Source organism: Lycium barbarum, chromosome 7, assembly GCF_019175385.1.
Source record: "Lycium barbarum isolate Lr01 chromosome 7, ASM1917538v2, whole genome shotgun sequence".
NCBI lineage: Eukaryota > Viridiplantae > Streptophyta > Magnoliopsida > Solanales > Solanaceae > Lycium > Lycium barbarum.
The window spans coordinates 82,830,293-82,856,095 of record NC_083343.1 but is presented as its reverse complement, the minus strand read 5'-3'; the positions used below and the strand labels follow the sequence as shown (position 1 = coordinate 82,856,095).

Sequence of the window (25,803 nt, the reverse complement as noted above, 5' to 3'; positions counted from 1 at the left end):
TTTTTCTTTTTTGTATGGGTCTTTAGGAATAGCTTATGAGTTGGCATCTGTCTCGTAGCTTTTTTCTGCAAAAAAAAAAAAAGTTAAACATAAAATTAATAACTCAATAATGATATATTGATCGTAGGTAACTTTAAAAGTATAAAATTACTTACCATTGTCCTAGCCACGTGCCCCTGACTTCTTGCACCCGCAGTGTGCAAAGATCCCCCTTTTTGGGATGCACGGGCAGCCTTTGCCTGCTCAGACTTGGCGATAAACTCAGGAGTTCGCCAATATGCCTTAAGTTTCTCCCACTGTTCAGCGTTTAGCCATTGGGGCATCTTCATATACCTTCTAGCCCTCGAAAACCAATCAGACAACCTTGCACTCCCCTTCATCTCAAAGTTTGCAGCAACCCTATCATTGTCCATTGGATCCCATGTACAATACATCTGCAAATCAAATAGCTAATGTTAGATGATTTATATAAAAGTAAATTCAAGTTATGAAATGTATAATAAGATGCATACGTTAAACTCTCTAAACATAGCCTGCCGAGTATCATATGGGATTTCACCCCATAAAGTATAAAAATGATCGCCATAAAGCCTCCGAATAACATCCAGCAAGACTTTTGTAGTTTCGTGATCTGGATATATAGAACCTGCAATTAAAAAATTTAATGCATATAAGATTAAGATGAAAAAAAAAACTTTAGGAAAACTTAATAAAAGACAATCTTACCCAGCTCCCTCAGGCACGATGAAAATCCGACCCATCGCATCTCTGTCTCCCGGATGTAACCATGACATATCGGTGCCTGTATAGGAGCCGGTGCAAGAGCAGGTGTAGGTGCAGGAGGACAAAGATAGGTCTGAGAATGGCTGGATGGCAGTGACTCAGGCTCAGAGCTGTTATCTCTAAGGCGCAAATTAGATACACTTGGAGGTGTACCACTTGGAGAAGGAGAAGGAGACAAAGTGGTCGATGTGCTAGGAGATCTGTCACGTGGTGGGCAATAAATAGGTATAGGTATAGAAGTGGGATAGGTAAATGATGCCAGCTGAGGTGGTGCCGGCTGAAAGACCCACTGACCAGACTGGGCCTGCATAGAAGAGCCAGGCATAAAAAAAGGAGGCGGAGTAGACTGCATATGTTGAGCGGACGGAATGGACTGACTATTAGTAGCTGTAGGATCTATAGGTCTCTTATCTTTTCTCTTACTAGTACCTCCAGCTCTACCTCTACCTCTACCTCTGCCTCTACCTTGATCACTACCACCTGATGACATCTGCATACAGAAAGTTAATAACGTTAAAATAAAAATTTAACAAGTATAGAATTGTGTTATTATCAAGTATAGAATAAACTAATATGCAACTAGTTATCCTCCCACTCATCCTCGCTTGTTGCATTTTCATCAGATAATTCTTCCTCATTGCTTGTTTCAGGTCCATCGGTCGATTCTTCCTCAACATTTTCTATGATAGTTACATCATCTTCATCAACTTCTTCTAATATGTGTTGAGGATGTTCCAAACTATTTTCTAACTCGGTGTCAACCGTTTGATGAACAACTGGTACATCATTTTGATACGCCACATCTAATGCATTATCGACCTCAATCCTCCCCACAGGCTTAGTCTTTATAACCACCCACCAATCAGCCTTATCCCTACGCAAAGGATATGGAGTATAATACACTTGCTTAGCATTTTGTACAATTATAAAGGGATCATAGCGATTGTATTGTCTTGTGTATTTGACTTCAATTACGTTATGTTGATGATTCACCCTTGTACCTCTTTGGCTTGGATCAAACCACTTGCACCGAAATAATGTTATCTTCTTCTTAGGGTAACCTGGATACTTAAGTTGTATGATCTCCTGCAGCACACCGTAATAATCAATAGTTACACCGCTACCATCAGCATCTCCTTTAATGCACACTCCACTATTATTCGTCTTCTTATATTAAGAAACTTCTTCGGTGTGAAACTTGTAGCCATTAACAATGTACTTTTTCATTTTCCTAACTTCATTGCCTAGTCCAAGAGCTATATCTTTCACAAATTGGGAATGTTCTCCTGTATGATAAACCTATATAATAAGGAGGAAAATTAAACTTCAATAACTTCTATGTAGCCTACATTTAATTGAAATTATGCAATGAATTTCCACACTTACAAAATCGTACAACCAATGGGAAAACTTAGAATATATGGCTTCATCGCCCTCAAGTTCTACGAAGTAACTGCTCGACATATGCAAGATTTTCATTAGTTTCACCATTATCAGTTACCCATTTAATTCAGTAACATATTTCGACACTCACCGAATATATACTTGAATTTCAGGGCAATTGAGCAAAACATATGTCACAGCTGATTGCCTCTCCATACTACTCAGGGTTCGTTTTGGAGGCGTTTTAGAACCTCGTCCTGGTTGATTAAAGATGGACATTGGTGGGTAGTTAGGATCAACCCCACCCTCATCATTACGGTTGGGTCTATTTCTCATACACGACACTTGCTCTCCGAAATAATATGAACAGAAATGTGCTGTTTCCTTTGCAAGATACGCTTCACAAATAGATCCTTCAATCTTAGATCTCTACTTAGCCAAATTTTCACATTTTCCAATGGTCCTGCACATGTTTAATATCAATAGGAACAATAATTATTTAACAAAATACTATTAAAGAAAAAGGTAGTAAGTTTGGTTACTTACCTCTCGAAAGGATACATCCACCTAGTTTGAACTGGGCCTCCAAGGCGCGCCTCTTGTACAAGATGAATGGGAAGATGTTCCATCACATCAAAAAATCCACATGGAAAGATATTCTCAAGCTTAGTTGTAATGACTGGTATATTCTGTTCCATTCTTTGAAGGTTTTCTACTGTCAAAGTGTTAGAACATAAATCCTTGAAGAACAAACTTATCTCTGTGATTGGTTTCCATATTATTTCCGGTAGGCGGCTAAATGAAATAGGAATCAAAATTTCCATGAAAACATGGCAATCATGACTTTTCATACCCATCAATTTTCCTTCATTCATATCAGAACGCTTGTCAAAATTAGACACATACCCCTCTGGCATCCGCAAATTCTTAACTCATTGACAAATCTGTCGTTTCTTCTCCAAAGTGAATGAAAAACTAGCCTTGGGCTTGAACACTTTATTATTCGCTAACTCTTGCAAGTTCAATTCAGGGCGCCTACAATATTCCTTTAGGTCCAATCTAACTTTTGGGTTATCTTTTGTCTTGCCTTTAACATCCATAACAGTGTTGAACAAATTATCAAAGTAATTTTTTTCAATATGCATCACATCAAGATTATGCCGTAGAAGATTATCCTTCCAATACGGTAACTCCCAGAATATGCTCTGTTTAGTCCAATTATGTTTAACACCATAACCAGGTAGTCTATAAGGGGCAACTTTTGTGACCTTAGGCAAGGGACAAACCCTCCCCCAAATTTCTTCTCCTGACAGTGTTCGAGGTAGGGGATCATTTTCAGTTTTATTCTTTCTAAATGCTTGTTTCTTTTTCCTGAATTGGTGATCCATAGGCAAGAATTGATGATGACAATCAAACCATGATTTTTTGTGGCTATGTTTTAAAGTGAAAGCTTTACTATTTTCCATGCAATGAGGACAAGCAAGCTTTCCAGCAGTCATCCAACCAGACAACATTCCATATGCAGGAAAATCGTTAATAGTCCACATCAAAGAAGCACGCATATTGAAATTGCTCTTAGTTGATATATCATATGTCACTACACCTTCACACCACAATTGTTTTAACTCATCAATCAAAGGTTGTAGATATACATCAATCAAAACTTTTGGATTACGAGGACCAGGGATAACACAATTTAGGAATATATAGGGACTTGTCATACACATCTCAGGCGGTAGATTATATGGAGTAAGAAATACAGGTCAACAAGAATAGGGTGCAACCGAAACAGAGTATGGTGTGAAACCATCCGCACACAAACCCAAATGAATGTTTCTTGGTTCACTAGCAAAATCAGGATAAGTTCTATCAAAATGTTTCTACGCTTCTCCATCCGATGGATGACACATAACACCAGGTGGGCTTCTATTTTCACTGTGCCATCTCATGTGAGGAGCAGAACTCAGCGATGCAAACAACCTCTTTAACCTAGGTATAATAGGTAAATAATGCATCGCCTTAATTGGAACCATCTTCCCACTAGGTGTCCGCTTATAACGCGCATGTCCACATATTTTACATTCATTTAAATCAGCATCTTGCTTATAGAACAACATACAACCGTTTGGACAACAATGAATTCTATCATACGACAATCCTAATTTGGAAACCAATCTCTTTGCTTCATAGTAACTCTTAGGTATGTCGAATTCCAGACTAACTAGTTCCCCTACAAGCTTAATCATTGAGTGCATAGCAGCTTCAGCAACAGTCCAATCTGATTTGATGTTAATCATTCTAACTGCAACAGACAACTTAGAATGCTGACTCCCTACCCAAAGTGGACGACTAGTCTCTTCTAATTTTTGATAGAAGCGCATTGCTTCTTCATTAGGAGGTTCCTCAAAAATTTTCTCAGGTTCAAACCCAGACTGTACGCCAAAAGCATCATTAACCATATCATTAACTCTATCATATTGGACATGACTATATTCCTGCGACACACTACTTTCACCGACAACCATATTGTAAAATATACCATTGACCCCATCAGTCTCTCCATGATCAGTCCAAACATAATATTTCTTCTTAAACTCACGACTATATAAATGAACCCTAACCGCTTTCAGTTTCAAATACTTCATACACCGGCAATGAGAACAAGGACACCTAATTACCCCTTCATTTTGAAAAGGGTGAAGTGTCATTGCATGTGTGATAAACCCATCAACACCTTCAACAAATTCATCATGTACACCCACACGATTACTATTATTCATATTATACATCCACATACGATACATCTACAAAAATATAGCCACAAATTATTGAGGTTATAGAAATATATTATAATTTAAGAATTCTAACTTAAAATATAACTTAAGAAAACACAATCCCAACCACTTCTAACTTTAAATTCTCAATAAAAATTCTAACTTTAATATAATTTTGAAAAGCACAATCCCAACCAATTCTAACTTTGAATTCTCAATAACAATTCTAACTTTAATAACTTATGGATTCTAACTTTAATTCTAAAAATTGAAAAGTAAATCTAGTCAAATAAAGTCTACATTTTAGTTTTGAGGTTATAGAAATATGATAACTTAATAATTCTAACATAACTTAATAATTCTAACTTCGAAAAGCACAATCCCAACCAATTCTAAAAATTGAAAAGTAAATCTAGAGAAATAAAGTCTACATTTTAGTATTGATGTTATAGAAATACTATACCTTAACAATTCTAACTTTGAAAAGCACAATCTCAATCAATTCTAATTTGGAATGATCAATAACAATTCGAATAACTTATGAAATTCTAACTAAAAGCACAATCCAAAAAAAAAAAAAAACTAGTCAAATAATTAAAGTATACATTTTTGCACATATTCAACATCAATAATATTACAAAGAATGATAACTAAGCTAACACAAATACATTGACAAAGAACATGAAATATAGCACAATCTCAAGCCAAAAAAAAAAAAATGACAAGTAAACTAGTCAAATAAAGTTTACATTTTTTTCACAAATTCAACATTAATAACATTGCAAATGATGTTTAACAAAGCTAAATAGACTAGAATTAGGCCTAAAATCTATAAATAAAACTAAAATTGAAAGAATTTTAAAAGCTCTAATTTAAGAGAAACTAACATCAATTTATTAACTTCAAAACGGGTCTGGGGTAGGTGGGGATGGGCTGCGCAGGCGGCGGGGCTGGGCGGAGGGGAGGGGGGCGGCGGGTAGGGTTTGAGGGGAATGGGAGTTTTAATTTGGAAGAGGAGAGGAAATAGGTATGAACCCGTCTGCCATGTTTTAAAAAAAAAAAACCGACGGACAAAACCGACCCTGTCCATCGGTTTTTCCCGCACATTGACCAGATTTTGACCCAAAAAATTTTAAAAAAAAAAAGGAAACCGACCCTGTCCGTCGGTTTCTTAAAAAAAAATTGTTTAATATTTTTTTAAAAAACAAAATGAATTGCATATTATTTAAAATATTTTTAAAAATAAAATCGACGTCGGCTGTCAGTTTTATATTAGTTATTATTACTCCCGCCATTTCAATTTATATGAACCCATTTGACTGGGCACGACATTTAAGAAAGAGGAAAGACTTTTGAAACTTGCGGTTCAAAATAAGCCTTGAAAATTTGTGTGGCTGTAAATCATTCATAAAGTGAATTTGTTTTCAAATTAGGAAAGAGGTCATTCATTTTGGCACGGACTAAAAAGGAAATAGATTCAAACAAATTGAAACAAAGGGAGTATTATTTTTAAATAAAACCGACGTGGGACGTCGGTTTTTTTTTGGCGGAAATATATTTTCAAAATTCTGCCAAAAAAACCGACGCCGTCCGTCAGTTTTCTAATTAAAATAATTAAAAAAAATTAGAAATGCAAAAAATTAGAGATACAGGTCACTGTATCTCGTTTTCATCAACGTTGTTGTTTTGCCGGAAATATATTTTCAAAATTCTGCCCAAAAAAAAAAAAACCGATGTCGTCCGTCAGTTTTCTAATTAAAATAATTAAAAAAAAAATAGAAATGCAAAAAAACCGACGCAGTGAGTCGGTTTTTTAAACCGACGCAGTGCGTCAGTTTTTTATCCGTTGATTTTTGGCAATTTTTTAGTAGTGTGAATTTCGTTGTATGACACTTGTATTTTATGAGATACAGGTCATTGTATCTCGTTTTCATCATTAGTGTTTTTCGTTTTAGTACCCTTGTCGTCTTCAATAATCATCTCTACAGCCCTATAACATTCTCATTTTTTTCCCTTTTACCTAGCGGGAACAAGTGTCACACCCCAATTCCACTAGGGTGTGATGGGCACCCGACCCCATATCCGGAGCCGAGCGAACCCACAGATTCTTATTACACACATAATTTCTTCAGACGCTGAAAATCAGATAAAAGTAAAATACATATTAAGCTTTCGAAATCCATCTTTTATCGTTCTCAATTTTAGGCAAAGTCCGTAATTATATAAAATTTACTACATAACACAGAATGACATATCGGCTGATGGAGCCGCTTACAGACTGATAACCAATACCCACGACTCTGTCTGCAAAGTCTCTAGCATAAATCCAGAATTCATAACATACATATACAAACTCTGACTCGGCAACACTCCGGGAGCAAATGGAGCCTACCAACTCCGCTGGAACATCTTTTGTAATAACTTCAACTCATCTAGGTGTACCTGCGCGGCATGAAACGCAGCCCCCGAAGAAGAGGGGTCAGTACGAAAAATGTACTGAGTATGTAAAGCATGGAATACAGAAAACTAAACCATAATCGAAACAGACAGTACAAACAGTAAGTACACTATCCAAAGTACCAATATTTATTTTTCGAACGCAGATCATATGTCAGAAAAAAGGGGGTACCGATCGAGAGTACTAGAAGGTTTGTTTTCCACACGCAGAGCATATATGTCGAAGTCATATGTCAGAAGAAGTACGGATCCAGAATGTCAGAATGTTGATTTTCCAGACACAGATCATGTATATCAATATCATAGGTCAGAAAAAGTACAGAGGGTACAGAATTCCAGAGAACTTACTTTCCAGACACAAATCGTATATCGCATGTGTGTGTATAACAGATCCCGGCCCTTCCGTGAGGGACGCGGTGGACAGAAATATCAATGCATGTCAGAACATATGCCATATCCGGCCCCATTATGGGACACGGTGAACAGAACGTGGTCGCCACCCCGTCACTGGCGCCACAACACAGCATACTCTAGAGTATGGAATAGCTCCGTAACATATCATATCGTATCATAATGTGCACATATCAAACATATCAGATGGCCATATCATATCATCATATATCAGAATGTGTGTACATGGCACAGCATACTCCACAACCCATGTACACGTATACCTGCCCCCTCACATCGAGGCACGGCGAACAATGCAGTGGAATACGCGTGATAACATATCCTGGCCCGGGCTCAGTGAAGGAAGCATTGAGGCATCCACGAGTGGAGTAGTGAGAAACTTATGCATCATAAAATATTTACAAAGACCCGACAGAATAATCCGAATGACAGGTCATTTAAGAAAGAAATCAGACGATAGTCATAGCACGTACCTTTCGGATGTCGCGAGGGATTATATCAAATTAAAGATTTTGGGATTGTTTGAACATATCAAAATATAAACATTTACAGAATCTCGATAGCATAACTCAGACGACAAATCATATAAAAGAGATTGAACGGTAGTCATAGCGTATGCCTTTCGGATATCACAATAGCATATGTCAAAATAAGCTTTCTGAAATCATTTTCATGTTTCAAAATATATTATGGGACTTAAAAAAATGAGTCAAACGAATGTCATATAGTAGTTAGAAGAGTAACCAAGAGTTTTCCTTTGAATTTTATTCCAAAATAAGTCAAACGGAACAAATCAAAAAAATCCGGGAAAGTGGGCCCACCTCGGGTCAAATGAGGTGGCGCACATAATTTACGTATGTTACACTTCATAACGTTACCCGTGAGAGTTCTAAGGTAGTCGGGTCCTATTTGTGAAAGTTCTAGATATTTAGGCACCTTTTCTAACTATTCATAACATATTCAATTCAATTCTACTGAATGAAAAAGGGGCAAATTCGAACGTAGATTCCGAAGAGTAGAGTCGTCCCCGAGGCTCGTATCAAAGCCTATCATACCTAGGACATGCCAAGAGAAGGAAAGGTAAAGCTTTACATACCTTATTCGCTCCTTACGCCTCTCCAAATTCAAATCCCGTTTCGTCCAAAATCTACATTTGGTCACATTTACCAAATATAAATCATAAGGTTTAAAAGTTCAATCTTAACCAATACTTGTCTACAAAAATTTGGGCAGCATCTCCCCTATACATATAGCATCCCCGAGAATTCAACTCGGCCAAAAATACAACAACAAATCCGAGAATGTAACTCGGCCAAATTATCAATAACGATACCAACAATCATATCTTCCAACTTCACAATTATTTCGAAATACATCCTAACTTTAGCAACTCTTGTCACACAATCCAACAACATTTTTCTTATATTCAATTCAATCCCGACAACCCAACTTACAATCTTCCAAACATATTTCTTGCTTCCAAATTCATGAGTTATATCCACAATCCACACATTACAAATTCACTCATACAATTATAAGGAATCATACTAATATCCATTAACTTATTCAATAATCCACAAACGATTTTCACTCCGTTTCAGGCCACTAAATCCTCATTTTACATCATAGAATCTACTATAACAATAATTAAAATACTAAGTGAAATTAGTTCATCACTTCTACACAATACACTACACGGGCTCATTCCATAATTCAACAACATCAACACAACAAACTATAACTTTATTCTTGCAATTATTCCTTAACCAAACTTGATAAAGAAAGAGATTCAATAATTTATACCTTATTTTTATGAAGGTAGCAAACTCTTCACCATTTTCTTGTTCCCAAGCCACTCCAACACCAAACGAAATTATATCCGCGACTACGCGTTGCCCGGACCTCGATCCATATTTCGTAGCTTGAAATTTTGCTCAAGATCTTCACTTTTATGTGAGATTTAAGCTCCCTTTTGAGTGCAGAATTTTCTGGAAATTTTGGACCATTCTATGATGAAAAATGGGGGTTTTGACCCTTTTTATAATAAGTTTGGGTCGGTTTCACTGTAGCTACAGTGCTGTAGCGGTACTGTAGCGGTACTGTTTCTGCGCGACAGTTCAGTTTGTAACGTCTATAATTCTCTACTCCGACGCCCTATCGACGAGCGGTTTGTTGTATTACAAACTAGACTCGACGAACTTCATTTTAGGCTTTTCAAACACCTTAAAAATCCTCATATACTAGGAGAAATGACCCTCCAAAGTTGACTAAAAATCTGTCTAGCATTTTCTCAAATTTTCGTCGAACTTATTTTTCAAATTTCGAAATTTGCCCTTAGCCTTTCTCAATATTTCCGCATCAATATTTTTACAGACAACTTGTGTGCTAAACAAGATCAAGAACGTAGCCTTTCTCTTAATTTCCCGCAATTATCTTGAATTATCCGAATGTACAAAATGCGGGATATAACAACAAGGTCCTACCTTGGTAGGAGTAAGGTCTGCGTACACTCTACCCTCCCCAGACCCCACGATGTGGGATTTCACTGGGTTGTTGTTGTTGTTGTACCTAGTGGGAACAAGAATCACATCCTATGGCTAGTGGGAACCTGATCACCAAGTTGTTGGAAGAATTGTGCATATGATTTCTGCTCGGATCTACAGTGGAGGAGCCAGGAATTTCACGAAGAGTGTTCAAATTTTAGATAGTAAATACTTTTTTTTTTCCAAATAACTAGGTGCACCAAAAAAATTAAAATACAGGTCACTGCATCTCGTTTTCATCATTGGTGTGTTTCCTTTTAGTACCCTTTCTTTGTCGTCTTCAAAGATAATCTCCACAACCCATAGTGTTCTCATTTTTTTTTTACCTTTTACCTAGTGGAAACAGAATAACACCCAATGGCTAGCAGGATCCTGATTACCAAGTTGTTGGGAGAATTGTGCATATGATGTCTGCTCTGACCTAGTGGAGGAGTCAGAAATTTCACTAAGGATGTTCAAATTTTAGATAGTAAATAATTTTTTTTTCAATAACTGGGTGCACCAAAAAAATTAAAATGCAGGTCACTGTATCTCGTTTTCATCATTGGTGTGCTTCCTTTTAGTACCCTTTTTTTACCTTCTTCAATAATAATCTCTACAGTCCCATAGTGTTCTCGCTTTTTCCTTACCTAGTGAAAACAGAATAACACCCAATGGCTAGCGGGATCTTGATAACCAAGTTGCAGGAAGAATTGTGCATATGATTTCTGCTCAGACCTTAAACTTATGGGATGTGGAGTATTCTTGATTCACCAAGTTACTGGAAGATTTGTGCATATGATTTCTGCTCGGACCGGTAGCGATGACAGAAGAAGCAGATTAGAGGTTCTTGATTCTAGAGCCTCCAAGAACAAAGATTGATATGTCTTTTTTAAGTAATCTGCTACAAAATCTAAATGTAGTTATGTATCGTAATGTTTTGAAACTATAGCTATCTATCGTATATACAGTTCATATGTTTGCCAACCCACATACCTTTTTCTTATTTCTTTTTTAAAAAATTGGCACCGGGTATGCAATATGGAGAAACAAATGGAATAAAATACCCATACTTCAAAATTTCGGCAAAGGTATCAAATTCCTACGTTTTTCGGCTATAGTTTTGTGTTTAATAACCGGTAAAGATTCTCTCTTCTGAAAATCTTCCACTGATCTTCTAAATCTCTCAAATCATATTTATAAATCTCCTAAACCATCAAAGTTTCTCGTTAAAATAGTTTCCAAAATTTTGAACTCATTCTCTCACTTCCGAAAATCTTCCACTCCTCAAAATCTATCACCTTAAATTTCTCAAAACATATCCGTAAATCTCTCAAACCATCACCACAATACTCGTAAGTAGTGTATTAGTATCCTAATGTTCCACTTGCTAACTTTTTTATTGAGTTTCTCACGATTTTGATACAAAGTCATTCGTAAATGATATACAAAATAATTATTAAAAAAAATATGTGTCTCATTTATTCGGTTTGATATACATATACATATTGGGATACAAAAAAATTTCTACTGATATAATAGTAGATTCATTTATTACATGATTTTTTTTTATTTTTTTTTTGCAATTCTCTAATTTTATCTCCAAAAGTTTAGACTCCAATGATGAAGAGAATAGCGATTTTTACTAATTTAGATGCTTATGAAAGTACTTTTGTTTTTTATAAAAAGACTTTTTTGTGTGTGAAAAAGAACGGCGTGTGAAAAAGAACGGCATTGATAGATAACTAATTATTTACGGAGTACTATATAATTGGAAGTGAATACGAATAAAGGTAGAAATAAGACCATGTCAAGAATAGTACTTGAGACTTTTCCTGAGTGATGAAGCAAACAACTAATAAAGAAGCCAGTAATATAATAGCTTATGCTGAAGAACTATGAATAATATCATTCAAAGTGGAATTTTTAAATTTTATTGAATAAGAACTATAAGGGAAAAAGAATAGGACCTCATATATCAGATGAAACTTGGTAAAAATTTAATAGTGCTTTAATTCGAGAGGGGAAAGAATCATCGACCTTTACCCTAAAGCATAAAGTCAAACTATTTATAATTACAGATTTTCCGAACTCTATCTTTGAGATAGAGTCGCTTTGCCTTTTTCCTTCATTGGAGCTTTAGATGGTTTATCCAGTTGATATTGGGAATTCAAAAAACTTTCTATAATTTTTTGTATTTCGGTGAGCTTTTCTACTTGCATTTCACAAAGTGTCAAATAAAACAATCGTTATTAGTTAATTTTCCAAGTTATTTCTACCATCTCTTTGATAAAAGTGTTTCTCTCGATAAAAAGAAAAGACGTAAAAACAAGAGTTGTCACAAGGAGACGATTCATTAGAACTTATTTTATGTGACTTTCAGTGGCATAATTAAGATTTTGTAGAAGCGTTATCGACCATTATTGCTATTCATCGATCATGTAAGTAGATTTGGGGTACTTATCGTCTTAAATTGATATTTACTCATATTGTTCACCAGCAATGCCGAGGTATTGCATATTTGCGGCTTTTTCGTAAAAAGATATTATTTACGCACATGTAAAGAACCGTATGTACATTTAGTGGAATATGACAAAAGTTGAACAAAATTAGTAATATTATTGAAAGAACGATGGGTGTTGAACTCTTTAGAAACAACTTGCCACTACTCTTCTTATATTTGTTTTCTTTCTGGATGAGTTGTGTACTTAAAATTTACTTTGTCTATAGCAGTAAACTCAAAGTTGTCACTAAATCCACTTTCATTTGTGTTAGACACAGATCTTGATTTATTAGTAAATTTATGTAACACGCCAACATACTTGCAATGCAGATAACCAAAAAAAAAAAAAAAAAAAAACTCTCTCAAGTGATCCTAATATAAGTTGAAATGTGAAGAATCTTTCACTACTAAAAAAACTGGATTTTCCGACCTCAAAAAACCGGAACTCAATGAGAGTGGGGATTCACTCCTCTTCGGGCAACTCGTCCACATCTGCAAGATACCTGACGGCGTCTGCTATTCACTCTTTATGAAGTGGAGTGCACTCCTTATATCATAAATCAAAAAGTCAGTATGGTGCCCCGGTAGACGCGCAAACCGAGTCTTTGTTGAACAGAGAGCGAACGGACGGCAAGTGTTATATCCCGCATTTTGTACATTCGGATAATTCAAGATAATCGCGGGAAGTTAAGGACAAGGTTATATTTTGATTCTGTGTAGCACACAAGTTGTTCATGAAAGTTTTTGAAGTGGACATATTAAGAAAGGTTAGGGGTAAAAAGGGAAATTCGCAAGATGACTCATAGAAATATGGAGGAAGGCTAAGGGCAAATTTGAAATTTGGAGAATAATTTTTCATGAATTACAAAAAAAAAAAAAAAAAAAAGTGGGCTTGAACTTAAGGGGCCATTTGGCCGTCCAAAAATAAATGGGCCAAGGCCCATATGGGAGCAAAATAAATAAGTCTAAAGGATGACCCATGTATTATTTCATCTTCAACACAAGAAGATTCAAGAAACTTTGAGAGGAGAAAAAAACAACAAGGCCATTCGGCCATGACCACCAAAAATTGACCCCTAGAAAACTTTGATCAAAAATTATTTTCTTCTAGTATTCCTACTAATTAAAGGGTCCTCTTTAACGTGATATAATTATTGGAGCAAGAAAAACATCTATTCTTGCATGGAGCAACTTTAGCCAAGAAAGAAGATAAGTGGAAAAGGTAAAAATCAATCTTCTTTTATATGTTATGGATGATTGTGTATGTTGTAGTGTGTAGAAATGAGTGAAATTCATGAAAATATGGATATAGTGTTATGGCCGTGTGGTGCTTATGTGGTATAGAAGAGAATGAATCAATTTTACTTAGTATTTTGATTGTTGTTGTCTGAATTCTATGTTGATAATGAAAGTTTGATGATTCTAGTTGAAGTTGTAAGTGTTGGAGAGTTGTTTAGAAACTAATGTGATGTTAAAAGCCATTTCTTGTGATTATGGAAAACAATGTTGTTAGTGTGTGAATTGTTGGTGAAGTTCATGAAATTGAAGGAAGAAAATGTGTTGTTATTGTTCTTGTTCTATTTGGAAGGCTTCGGGTGGCATAACATATGGGTTGGATTATTGTGAATATTGTACGGATTGTTTGAAGTATTCTTGAATATTGTTTGAATGGTTGCGGATTAGAACTTGAATATGTAAGCAATTATGAATATAACATAAATGGAACGCTGTCGAAGTTTGTAGAAAGAAGTTGTTAACATTGGAATGTGTTTTGAATTGATTGTCGATATTGTTGGAATAACTGTTGGCATTGTTGTTGCTAAGTTGGCCGAGTTAAATTCTCGGATTTGTTGTTGATGATATGGCCGAGTTGGATTCTCGGGGATGGTGTATTTACAGGGGAAATGCTGCCGAAATTTCTGTAGATTAAGTGTTGGTTTAGAATTGGACTCTAAGTGTTTATGGCTAATGTTTGGTATGTATGAATATTGTTGTAGATCTTGCGAAGTCAAAGACTTAAGTTCGGACTAGCGTAGAAAGCGGGCAAGGTATGTAAGGCTTACCCTTTCTTTCTTTTGGCATGATCTTTATGAAACGAACAAATGACGTATATGTATGGTTTCAAAGAAACTCCTATTCTTAGAGCCACTAGGATGGCTACTATCCTTGATTTCCATAAGCTGTTTCATATGGTTTTGATGCGGATCTATGATGTCTGAAGTTCTGTTTGATATGTTTCCGAATGGAATTCGAAAGATAATTGATATGCTGATTTGGTAAGTAAGCGTGTATGGGTGTCCATCTCGGGCATTAGTCACGGCCCACGGGGTTGGGTCGTGACAGCAAGTGACTTTGATCTCATGCTGGCCTTTACTTCGGCTACTAATAAGGGGGTTGTGGAATAATAGCTCATGTTAGACTGATGTGATAAGCGAGGCCCCTAGCGATAGGGGGAAAGAAGAGGGGGCATGCGGGCTTCTTTCGCTTTTTGGTAGTCGAAGATAGAGTCAGGTTCCGAAGAAAGAGTAGATAGCCTCAGTTGAGGTCGGAAAAAAACCGACCTCATGAGGTCGGTAAAATCGTAATATTTATTTTTCAATTCTTTTTTAAAATAAACCGACCTCATGAGGTTGGTAATATTATATCAAAATTTTTAAAAATAATGTACCGACCTCACTAGGTCGGAAATTTAATTGACGGTAAATATTATAATTTTATTTTTAATTTAAAATAATACCGACCTCACGAGACCGGTTTATTAAAAATAATTTAAAAATAATTTTTGATAAACCGACCTCGTGAGGTCGGTATGCTTTTAAATTAAAAATAAAATAATTAAATATACCGACCTCATGAGGTCGGTAATATTAGCCAAATAAAATTAAAACAACCCCAATTAAACCCTTCTCATTTCTCTCTCTTTCCCTCTCACGTTTTTTAGGTCCCCCTCTCTCTAAACCTATCCACAATCTCGAGCACCAGGTATGTTTTTGTTTCTCTCTATGTTAGGGCTTCGTCTCCTTTTTCTGTGTCTTTGTTGTCTCCGAAGTTAAATGTGAAATAGGAGTTAAAAATATTGGGTATGTCTTGTTTGTGCATAAATCTGTCTTTTTTTGCTTATTATTGCTAAAATCTTGTTTGTACTATTTTCTTTGTGCTAAAATCGAAGTTGGATGTCTTGAAATCTGCTGGGTTTTTAATTTCTTTGAAGGTTAAGTGTTGGGAATCTCTATTTGGGCCATAAATCTGCTGAAAATTGAAATAGGATCTTTGCTTGTGCTAAACCTTGTTGTGTAATACTATTTGAGCTTAAAGTTTGTTTTAATCTGTTGCATGCTTGAAGAACTCAACGTTCTTCATATTCTGTGATTTTAGAATTCCGATTTCAATCTCAAGAAGAGATCTTAGCCGCTCATCTCGAACAACAGAAAATTGAAGTAATTCTATTCTCTTTTTTTTTTTTCCATACAAATATGTAACATAAAGCTCTGAAAATATTATTAGCTAGCAGTGCATGTGAGGTTTTTTTTAAGGTTTTATAGTAATTTGACTTGATTTTATAGTTTCATTATATCTAGTAAGAGTTAAGTGTTCCTTGATTTGCTGATTTGTGGGGTGGTCATTGTTTTTTTCTTCTTCTTGAAATGAATTATTGGGATCTATAAGATAAATAAAGGATAACACAAAAAAATTGATGATTCACTTTGTAGATGGTATTTAGTTCGAAAATTTTGAATCTTTTAAGGTTGTTAATAGAAATAGTGAGTTTGCTCTGGCAGCTGTTAGTTTGGGTTAGATGTTTTTTCTTGTGTGTGTGTGAAAGAGATTAACTAGTTCACTATGGGACATGATAAATAATATCTTTTGAGTGAAAGTTTTGAGTTTTTTGAGGCTATGTGTTTGAGTCGATCACTCGTTAGGGACCCGGGGCAGAGCCAGTAAGGGGCAAGTGGGTGAAAAAGCAAACTGTTTATACAAGGTTAAATTATTTCTTATGCATATATAGTAGATGTTGAACCCCCTTGGCTTCTTCATGTGTTTACCTCTCTATAGTTTTGAACCCCTTTAGTAAATATCCTGGATTCGCCACTGTTAGGGATGGCTTATAAATCATCGAATTCCCACAAATGGAATGAAAAGTAGGTCCATGTAAATGATCAAGATCTAATAGGGTGGCCTCTTGGTCTTTTCCATTGTAGTTTATACTTTATAGACATAAAGTTCTATTTTTTGGGTTAATTATAGGCTAAAATTGTAGTTGCCTTTTGATTTCTAACTTCTTGTTGTGATGGAGATCTAAGGCGGTAAGTAGGAAATTATAAAGAGGGATGTTAAAGCTTTTCGAGCAGGAGAAAAATTAACTGTTAAAATTTGCTCATTTGGTGTTGGCTCACAAGTTGCAAGTCGGTCCAATTGAGTTAAAAACCGGGCCATATAGAGACATGCAGGAATGTGCTCCTCACATTGAGTTCGTCCTTTCGAGAGAAATATCGGAAGATCTTATACTCTTTCTGTGACTTTTTTTAGTGCTTCAGGTGTAATTATCATCTTTTTTGAAGCTGGAATATCAATTGTAGTTATCATCTGTAGAATATAGTTGATGTGATTAAATGTTTTAGAGTAACTAAATTTAGCTATATTTGTGTAATTGAATCCTTGCTGAACTTGCATTTTGATTTCTAACTTGTTATTGTTGTAATGGATATTCTAAGGCGGTAGGTAGGAAATTGTAAAGGGGAGGGCAGCAAAGAGGGATGTTAAAGCTTTTAGTAGAAGAAAATTAATTGTTAAAATTTGTTTATGTTCATTTGGCGTTGGCTCGCAAGTTATAAGTCAGGCCAATTGAGTTAAAAATCGGGCGAATATCAATTGTAGTTATCATCTGTACAATAGTTGATGTGGTTAAATGTTTTAGAGTAGCTAAATTTAGCTGTATTTGTTTATTTGAATCCTTGCTGAACTTGAATTTCATACAGATGAGAAATTTCATGAAGTTATTTAGACTTCCAATATTGTAGTTGCTGCAATATTTTTAAGCATCTTCTGTTTGTTCTTTCATGAATAAATCAAAATGGTGCATCCTTGTTTTCCGTATTTATAAAGGTTATACCTGCTATTGGATATTGGATTATTTTTGTGGAAAAAGATATATATACACATATGCAATAGAGAACAACAGAAAAAATGAAATAGTCTTGCAGATTTTATATGTGATATCTAAATACTTCATTGGTCCTCTTCTTTTATGGTAGAAGTAATGAACTATTATCATTTCTTGGTGCTCAATGTCAGCTTTGGTCAATGAGTATATTTTTTTTAAAACATTGTCTAACCAAATATAATCTTCTTTTGTAGTCTGAGGAGCCAATTATTGAGGATGATGATGACGACGATGAAGATGAAGATGATGAGGATGACAAAGATGAAGATGATGCTGAAGGTAAGCATAATTTCATAATTCTGAGCTTAAATTTGCTGATTCATTCTTTTGGTTTTTCTAAGATGATGGCTTCAAAGTATTAGTTGCTTTTCCCATCACTCATACAATTTTAGAGTCAACTAGCTATGGAGGTTAGGGACTTTGCTTGTGTATTTCCTTTTATTTGATAGGAAGCTTAGTGTGTAGTTAAAGTTGGATTCTTCGATGAATTTGAATTCTTGAGACTTGTATTTACTAGTTGTATAAGTGTGTTGAAGAAGTTAGAACAACTCAGTCCAGAGAGTGTCTCACATAAATGGGATGAAAGGAGTATTAGAAAAGTTGGAGTATCTCTCACATTGATCATAAATAGAAAAAGAAATATCATATCATTGTCAATCTTTGTTTGAATTGTGCAGTTCCGACCATAGTTCTATTGAAAGTAGAGTATATTACATTAACTCGTGCCCATTTAAAACTTGTCGGAGGAGATTCTGGGTCTCTCTTTATGCTTCTCGAAGTGTGCATTCCTTCTGAGAGAAAACAACTTAATTGAATCTTTCTTTCATTTTCTCATCACTGAAGGCATGAATATTATGGAGTTTGATTAATACAAGTATGTGAGTTAACTTGGTTATTGGAATAATTCGCTTTTACTGTCTATCCACTTGACCTGCTTGATTTAATCAACTTCATTTTTTGTCTGCACGTATTTGTTTGCTTCCTCTTTTCCTTTTGGTTCCGTTGATACTTGTGATTTTTTCTCCATATATTTTGGCTGTTACTTTTGCATGCATAAATTAACAGAGTTAGAAATCTTCTTGAACCTTAGTTATAACAAGTCTCAATGGGTTCCAGTTTTCTCGTTGTGTAGATTGTCACTTGAAATCTCTATTGTTCTAAATATATGATGAAGAGTAAATGAATGTTAAACTCTCTTCCATGGTCCACAATGCTCATAAATACTGTAATTGTCTAATCACAAATTGCAGGGGGTAGAGGTAGGTCAAAGCATAGCAGGAGCGATTAGAATGTTTGAATGTTAATGTTTGGTGGATTTGTGGATTTGCGAGGGTGAAGTAGTCTAATGTTGTATACTAACTTAGTGTAGACTAGTTTAATGTTTTGTGGATGTTTACAAATGTTGAAGTAGTTTAATGTTGTTTTGATGTTTGCGAAGGTTGAAGTAGCTTAATTAATGTCTCTTGTGAATGTTTGATTGACGTTTTTATTCAACTTTGAAGTAGTTTCGAATTGAATTTGATGTTTTGGTGGTTGTAATATATGTGTTGTAATAGTAGCTTATTGTTTTATGTATTTATAGTAGTTTGGTGTATTGTTGGCAGCTATTTGAGCTCGTTTTAGTTGAAAGTAAAATTATTTTCATCTTGACAGAGAGGCAGCTGGAGTAACAGCTAGGTGCTACAATTTTTTTTGCAGAATACCGACCTCATGAGGTCGGTTATGGGCAAAATTTACCCAGAAACTGCTAATTACCGACCTCATGAGGTCGGTTTTCTGGAAAATTTTCCCAGAAATTGCAAATTACCGACCTCATGAGGTCGGTTTTCTGCAAAATTATCCAACATATGGCAAATTACCGACCTCATGAGGCCGGTTTTCTGCAAAATATTCCCAGAAATTGCAAATTACCGACCTCATGAGGTCGGTTTTCTGCAAAATTATCTAGAAATTGCAAATTACCGACCTCATGAGGTCGGTTTTATGCAAAATATATCATATGTTCATATAAATTACCGACCTCAGGAGGTCGGTAAACTCATATCATTATATTATTAATATAATTTACCGACCTAATGAGGTCGGTATTTTATTTAATTAATACCCAGCTAAAAAAACTTTACCTACCTCATGAGGTCGGTAATAATTCCGACCCACTGTTTTCCGACCTGATTTTGAGGTCGGTTTTTGGCCAAAACCGATCTCATGAGGTCGAAAATAGCCATTTTTTGAGGTCGGTAAAACCTGTTTTTTTTAGTAGTAATTTACCCTCAAACTTCAAAAATTAAGAGCTCCTACACGTATGGAAAATATGTGCAGTATGGAAGATATGGTAGCTTATTTAATCAAAACTATGAGTTCATTTATTAAAAAATAGTGACATCGAGTGAAATGAACTCGTACCCTATATTTTTCTTATGCCCTTCACAACATTTATGTTTCAAAAGAATATCCTTAACGGATGGTATATTCATAACGGGACGACTATATAGAAATAAAAGTGTTGCTCTATTTGCTATGAAGTCAGTTTTATATTTTTGCCATAGCTTAGAAGGATTTATCTAAATTTATTGATCCATGCACCTTGATACTCCCTAAGCTTTGATAAGATAAATATTTCGGGATATGTGATGTTGCTTAGTACTTTTGATTTATATGTTGGTTCTTGACAGATTTTTCATAAAAGAATCTTAACTTTGAAGTGTTCAAAATTGTTAATATTGTGCGTTTCACGCGAAGAAAAATATTTCGATAAAGATTTTGGTTAGAAATATGTATATCTTGAAGAATCAACTTAATGTTATAGTCACACCGTTGATAATAGTGCTAATTGCTTTTGCTGCAATTATTTCAGACGATTTAATTTTTTGACCACTATGCCAATGTATTAGACTTCATAAAAATACTATACATTTAAGGTGAGAGTGATGAATAGCACAATACGCAAATGAAACATGTACTTCAATGAAGAAAGACTTTAATTAAAGAGATGATAAAATTTAGTATATATGTGGTTCAAAAATATATCCTAACAACAAACGAATAGACAAGTATCATTGAAAAATTATAATTCAGAAAGACATTTATCGTTTAATGTGAGCATATGAATAATGGATTGTTTTCTGTGAGATGTTTGACATTGTTTCTTTTAAAGGAGCTTGGTTAGCCTACATCCAGAGGCGGATCCAGGATTTGAAGTTTCCGGGTGCCATGCGTCATTCAATCAATTTGGGCTTCGTCTTTTCGGGCTTTGATTCGGGTTATTCGTCTTTTCCTATGAAACATTTATTTATAGCAATATACATAAGAGAAAAGCATAAAACTTCTAATAATATTACTAATATCATAAATATCCATCATTCATTTACAATTGTCCTCGACGAGGTTTCATCTTCTGAAAATGATCAATGACGATATCATTACTTACATTTGTGAATACATCACGCTCTATGTAACAAACTAAACAATCATTCAAATATTGATCACCAATGCTATTCCGCACTTCATTTTTGATCCGCTTCATGGATGAGAATGCTCTTTCCACAGGTGCGGTAGCAACAGGTAAGATCAGAGTTAATTTCACAAGTGAATAAGTATCCATAAGATTTGCCTCAACCAATGCTTTTGCCAAATCACGAATTCCTTGCAAGTTGGAGAACCTGGGATTACCACTTCGCGTGTGAAATATGAAAGTATCGAGTTGGTAACTCAAATCTCGAATCTATATTTCATCAAACTCATCTGGGTAACACTTTGCTAAAGTCATGATTCTACCTTTATCAAAATTAGCAAAAGAATTGATGGGATTCAAGCTACCCATCCGAAGAAGCAAATCACTACTCGCTATATGAAAGCGATCATTAAGCTCTTGAAGTTGCACATCAATCACAGCACAAAAGATTTCAATACGCAAGTGGTGTGAATAGCAAACACCAGAAGACTTACGCTTTGACTTTCCAGGAAAATAAGACTCATCTAACTTGGGAATCAAAATATCTTGTGCATCACAAAATGAGGAAACATCATCCAACAAAGGCTTCCATCCAGTTTCCCTCATATGTTGCAATCTTTCTTTTGCAATGTTAAGGAACTCCACGACATTAATAATATCTTGATCCTTTTTTTTGTAAAATTTTGCTCAACTCATTTGACATTGCCATCACTTTCAACATCAAGTGAAGCACAAAAACAAATTTGAATGTTTTAATCTCAGTCAAAAGATATTTTGCTTGATTTCTATCACTTAAGGTGGAACCTTCATGTTTAATCACTTCAAGCACATGAACAATAGTTGAGAAAATAATAATAAAGTTATCTAATGTTTTGAAATGTGATCCCCAACGAGTATCACCTGGTCTTTGAAGTCCGCGCGTTTGATTTAGTCCCCGTCTAGTATGAACTTCACCTGATTCAGGTAACTGCTCCAACTTTTCAGCTTGATGATGACAAATCAAATCTCTACGCTTAAAAGATCTTCCAACAACATTCAACACATTAGTAACATGATCAAAGAAGTCTTCAACATCCTCATGTTTTTTAGCAATAGCTACAAGTGTTAATTGCAATTGATGAGCAAAACAATGAATGTAATATGCCGATGGACTATCTTTCATAATTAAAGTTTTGAGACCATTTATCTCTCCTCTCATATTACTAGCTCCATCATAACCTTGTCCATGTATTTTGGATGGACTTAGCGAGTTATTGGAAAGCAAAGAGTAGATTTCTTTCTTTAAACGAGCATGCCGATGTATCACTAACATTGACTAGACCGATAAATCGTTCTACCACCTCACCATTGTTATCAACATACTGCAACACGAGAGTCATTTGTTCTTTGTGTGAGATATCTTTGGACTCATCCACTAATATACCAAAGTAATCTCCATTCAAGTCTCCAATTATAGCTTTCACCGTTTCTTTTGCACAAGCGTGGACAATATCTTTTTGGATCATAGGACAAGTCAAAGTATCATATTGTGGAACATTTTTTAATATCACTTTTGCCACATCCGGATGTTTATCCCCGTGCCACCGCAAAAATCCTAGAAAGAAGCCTTGATTTGTTGAAGATTCACTTTCATCATGACCTCGAAAAGGCAACCCATGGTGCAAAAGAAGTCTTGCCACATAAATTGAGGCTTCCAAACGCATTCGATAATCACTTTTTCCTTCTCAGAATGCTTTTCAAGAACAACTTGAATTGATTGATGATGATTTGACAAATCTAGCATCTTCTTGAAACATTTATTATGGACACTATTAACCTTACCAACATGCAAACGGAACCTTTCAAGAGCCCTATTCCAACTCCTAAAACCATTTTTCGTATAAAACTGACCCGCAATTCCATGTACAAATTCATTTTGAACAAGTACTAACATAGGCAATATGCGGCATCCTTCTTCATGCTATACTCCAAGCAATTAGAATGTGGACCTTTGTACCAACTTGAAACAAATTGACGACCTCTATTTCCTATTTGAGTTGTAGGAAATTTTTTCAGTAAAGGTTCACAAGGTCCTGTTTGAATATAATGTCTCCTTACTTCGTCCTGAATTCGAGGGTTATATTTAGTAATGGGTATCCTTTCTCCTGGATCGGCTTCAAGCGATCCTAAATTGAGCACATCTATGAGTTGAGAACGATTGGCATCCATACTGGAACTTGGTTGAGAACAATTAAATTTTGTGAGGACTTTATCCATCTTCAGAGAATCAAAGCACTTCCCTACAAAATGAAAGTTCAATTCAACTCACAATTTGAGATAAAGCACCACAAATTTAAGCAGCCAACAAAAAACACACAAAGCAATATGCCGGCTTCTTTACAAAAATGTACATACCCACAAGCAAAATTACACTTTTATACATAACTCTACAAAAAGCACAAGCAAGATTACAACTTTTCTATAAAACAATACACACCCACAAGAAAAATTACAACTTTTATACATAAATGTGCAAAACCCACAATCAAGATTACAACTTTTATACGGAAATGTACAAAACCCACAAGGAAAATGAAAACTTTTATACATAAATGTACAAAGCTCACAAGCAAGATTACAATTTTAACACAAAAAAGCATTTTTGTAAGAAAAAAAACTCAAAAGAAATCAAGAAAGAAAGACGAAAAGATCCTTACAATGGGTCAATGGAGGAAGCAGCCGAATGGGATTTTGGCTTTGGAGCAATGAAGAGGGTTTGTTTAGTTGATGAGAATTGAGAAGAGAGGGTTTGTTTCTTTGATGAGAATTGAGAAGAGAGAGGGGTTTTTTTTTTTTTTTATGAGAAGGAACAGAGGGAAACTTCTATTTTTAACTTTAAAAAATAAAAAGTCAAAGGTTAATAAATTAAATTAAGTCAACAACAATTATAGAAATGAGAAAAGAGAATATAAAGTTAATGGGAAATTGGGAATTGTTTTGTACCCACTACTCTGCCGAGTCACGTTGCTACTGCTCATTGTTAAGCAGCAAGAGTAAAAAAAAATAAATATAAAGTGCAGCATGCAGTCGCTGGGACTCGATTTGCGCGACTAGAGAGAAGGAATCAAAGCCTTTCACCACTGGCACCACCGGGTCACTTTGTAGTGAGGGTGCCACTTTAAATATTTGTACATAGTGTCTGTATATATACATATATATACACACGGTTTCGAGCGAAACTTGCGGGTGGCGTGGCACCCCCCGACCCTTAATAGATCCGCCCCTGCCTACATCCTATATATATGGGGGAGATTTTGCTCGTTAATGAAGTTGTTGTTTGACTTAAATTAATGAAAATAGCCAAATTTGTCCCTCTACTTTAATATATTGCTCACATCTATCTTTTATTATATTATGTGGCCAAAATTTACCCCATCCTTCAGAAAGTTTTTAAATACACCCTCAGATTAATGGATTCCCCAAATTCCCCTTTCAATTATCCAATTTCACTTGATTACTCATTAACCTGCGACCTATAACTCACATAACTAATTCCAAATCGCTTGTATTTAGGGGTGGGCATGTAGATACCGATTATCATACGGAAATCGAATTTTTAATACGGTGGTTTTAGTATTATGGTATTTGGTACGCATTTCAATTTTTTTGATATATGGTATGATATTCGGTATTTATAAAGAAAATACTGAAGTACCGAATACCGTACCAAAGTATATAAATTCATATATATTATTATGAAACTAACAAATATATAAACTAATATTAGTACAAAATAATTGTTTAGACGTTAGAATTGTTTGTCTTTCTTTTCAATATTTTTACATGTGTAAGGTGTTAGTATAATATAATTGATTGAAATGCCCTTTTTGTGTAGCTAAGTATCTGGATTGAAATGTGTCTTTTGTGAAATAGATTAACGAAGAAAATTGCTTGTATTTTCTTTTGAATATTTTTATATGTGTATGGTGTTACTATGATGTAATTGAAATGTTTCTTGAATAGCCAAAGTCAGAGTATATGTAAGTCGAAATCGAACAAATTAAGGTTACCCAGTTACCGTACCGCAAAATACGGAACTTAAAAATAGCGGACCATACCGAATTAATTTGATAGGATAATGGTATAGTACTTTTAAAAACCGAAATTACCGAACCGAAGTTTCTGATACCGTACCATGCCCACCCCTGATTATATTTACTGCATCATAATTTAGTCTTAACTTGTTCATAACCCACCATTGAGATGAGCTAGGTATGTTTTTGCTAATTCTGTTATTGGAAAATTAATTTGTTCACCTTATTGAACCCTAATTAGTTCAAATTAACGGGAGTGGAGTGCTCTTGCCATTGGAGCTACCT

At 35.1% G+C, this 25,803-nt stretch overlaps 2 protein-coding genes across 2 annotated transcripts; one reads left to right on the top strand and one right to left on the bottom strand.

Annotated features, from left to right (window-relative positions):
• The first annotated feature begins 15,193 nt into the window (after window positions 1-15,193).
• LOC132601558 (uncharacterized) lies at window positions 15,194-21,500 on the top strand. Its single transcript, XM_060314637.1, has 4 exons — window positions 15,194-15,226; window positions 15,705-15,815; window positions 18,189-18,273; window positions 21,149-21,500. The coding sequence occupies exons 1-4, from the start codon at window positions 15,194-15,196 to the stop codon at window positions 21,403-21,405; spliced, it is 486 nt and encodes a 161-aa protein (XP_060170620.1). The 3' UTR covers window positions 21,406-21,500.
• A 594-nt stretch (window positions 21,501-22,094) lies between these two features.
• Window positions 22,095-23,701, bottom strand: LOC132601557 (uncharacterized). Its single transcript, XM_060314636.1, has 3 exons — window positions 23,377-23,701; window positions 22,791-22,937; window positions 22,095-22,540 (listed from the first exon to the last, which is right to left on the bottom strand). The coding sequence occupies exons 1-3, from the start codon at window positions 23,699-23,701 to the stop codon at window positions 22,095-22,097; spliced, it is 918 nt and encodes a 305-aa protein (XP_060170619.1).
• Between the last annotated feature and the right edge of the window lie 2,102 nt (window positions 23,702-25,803).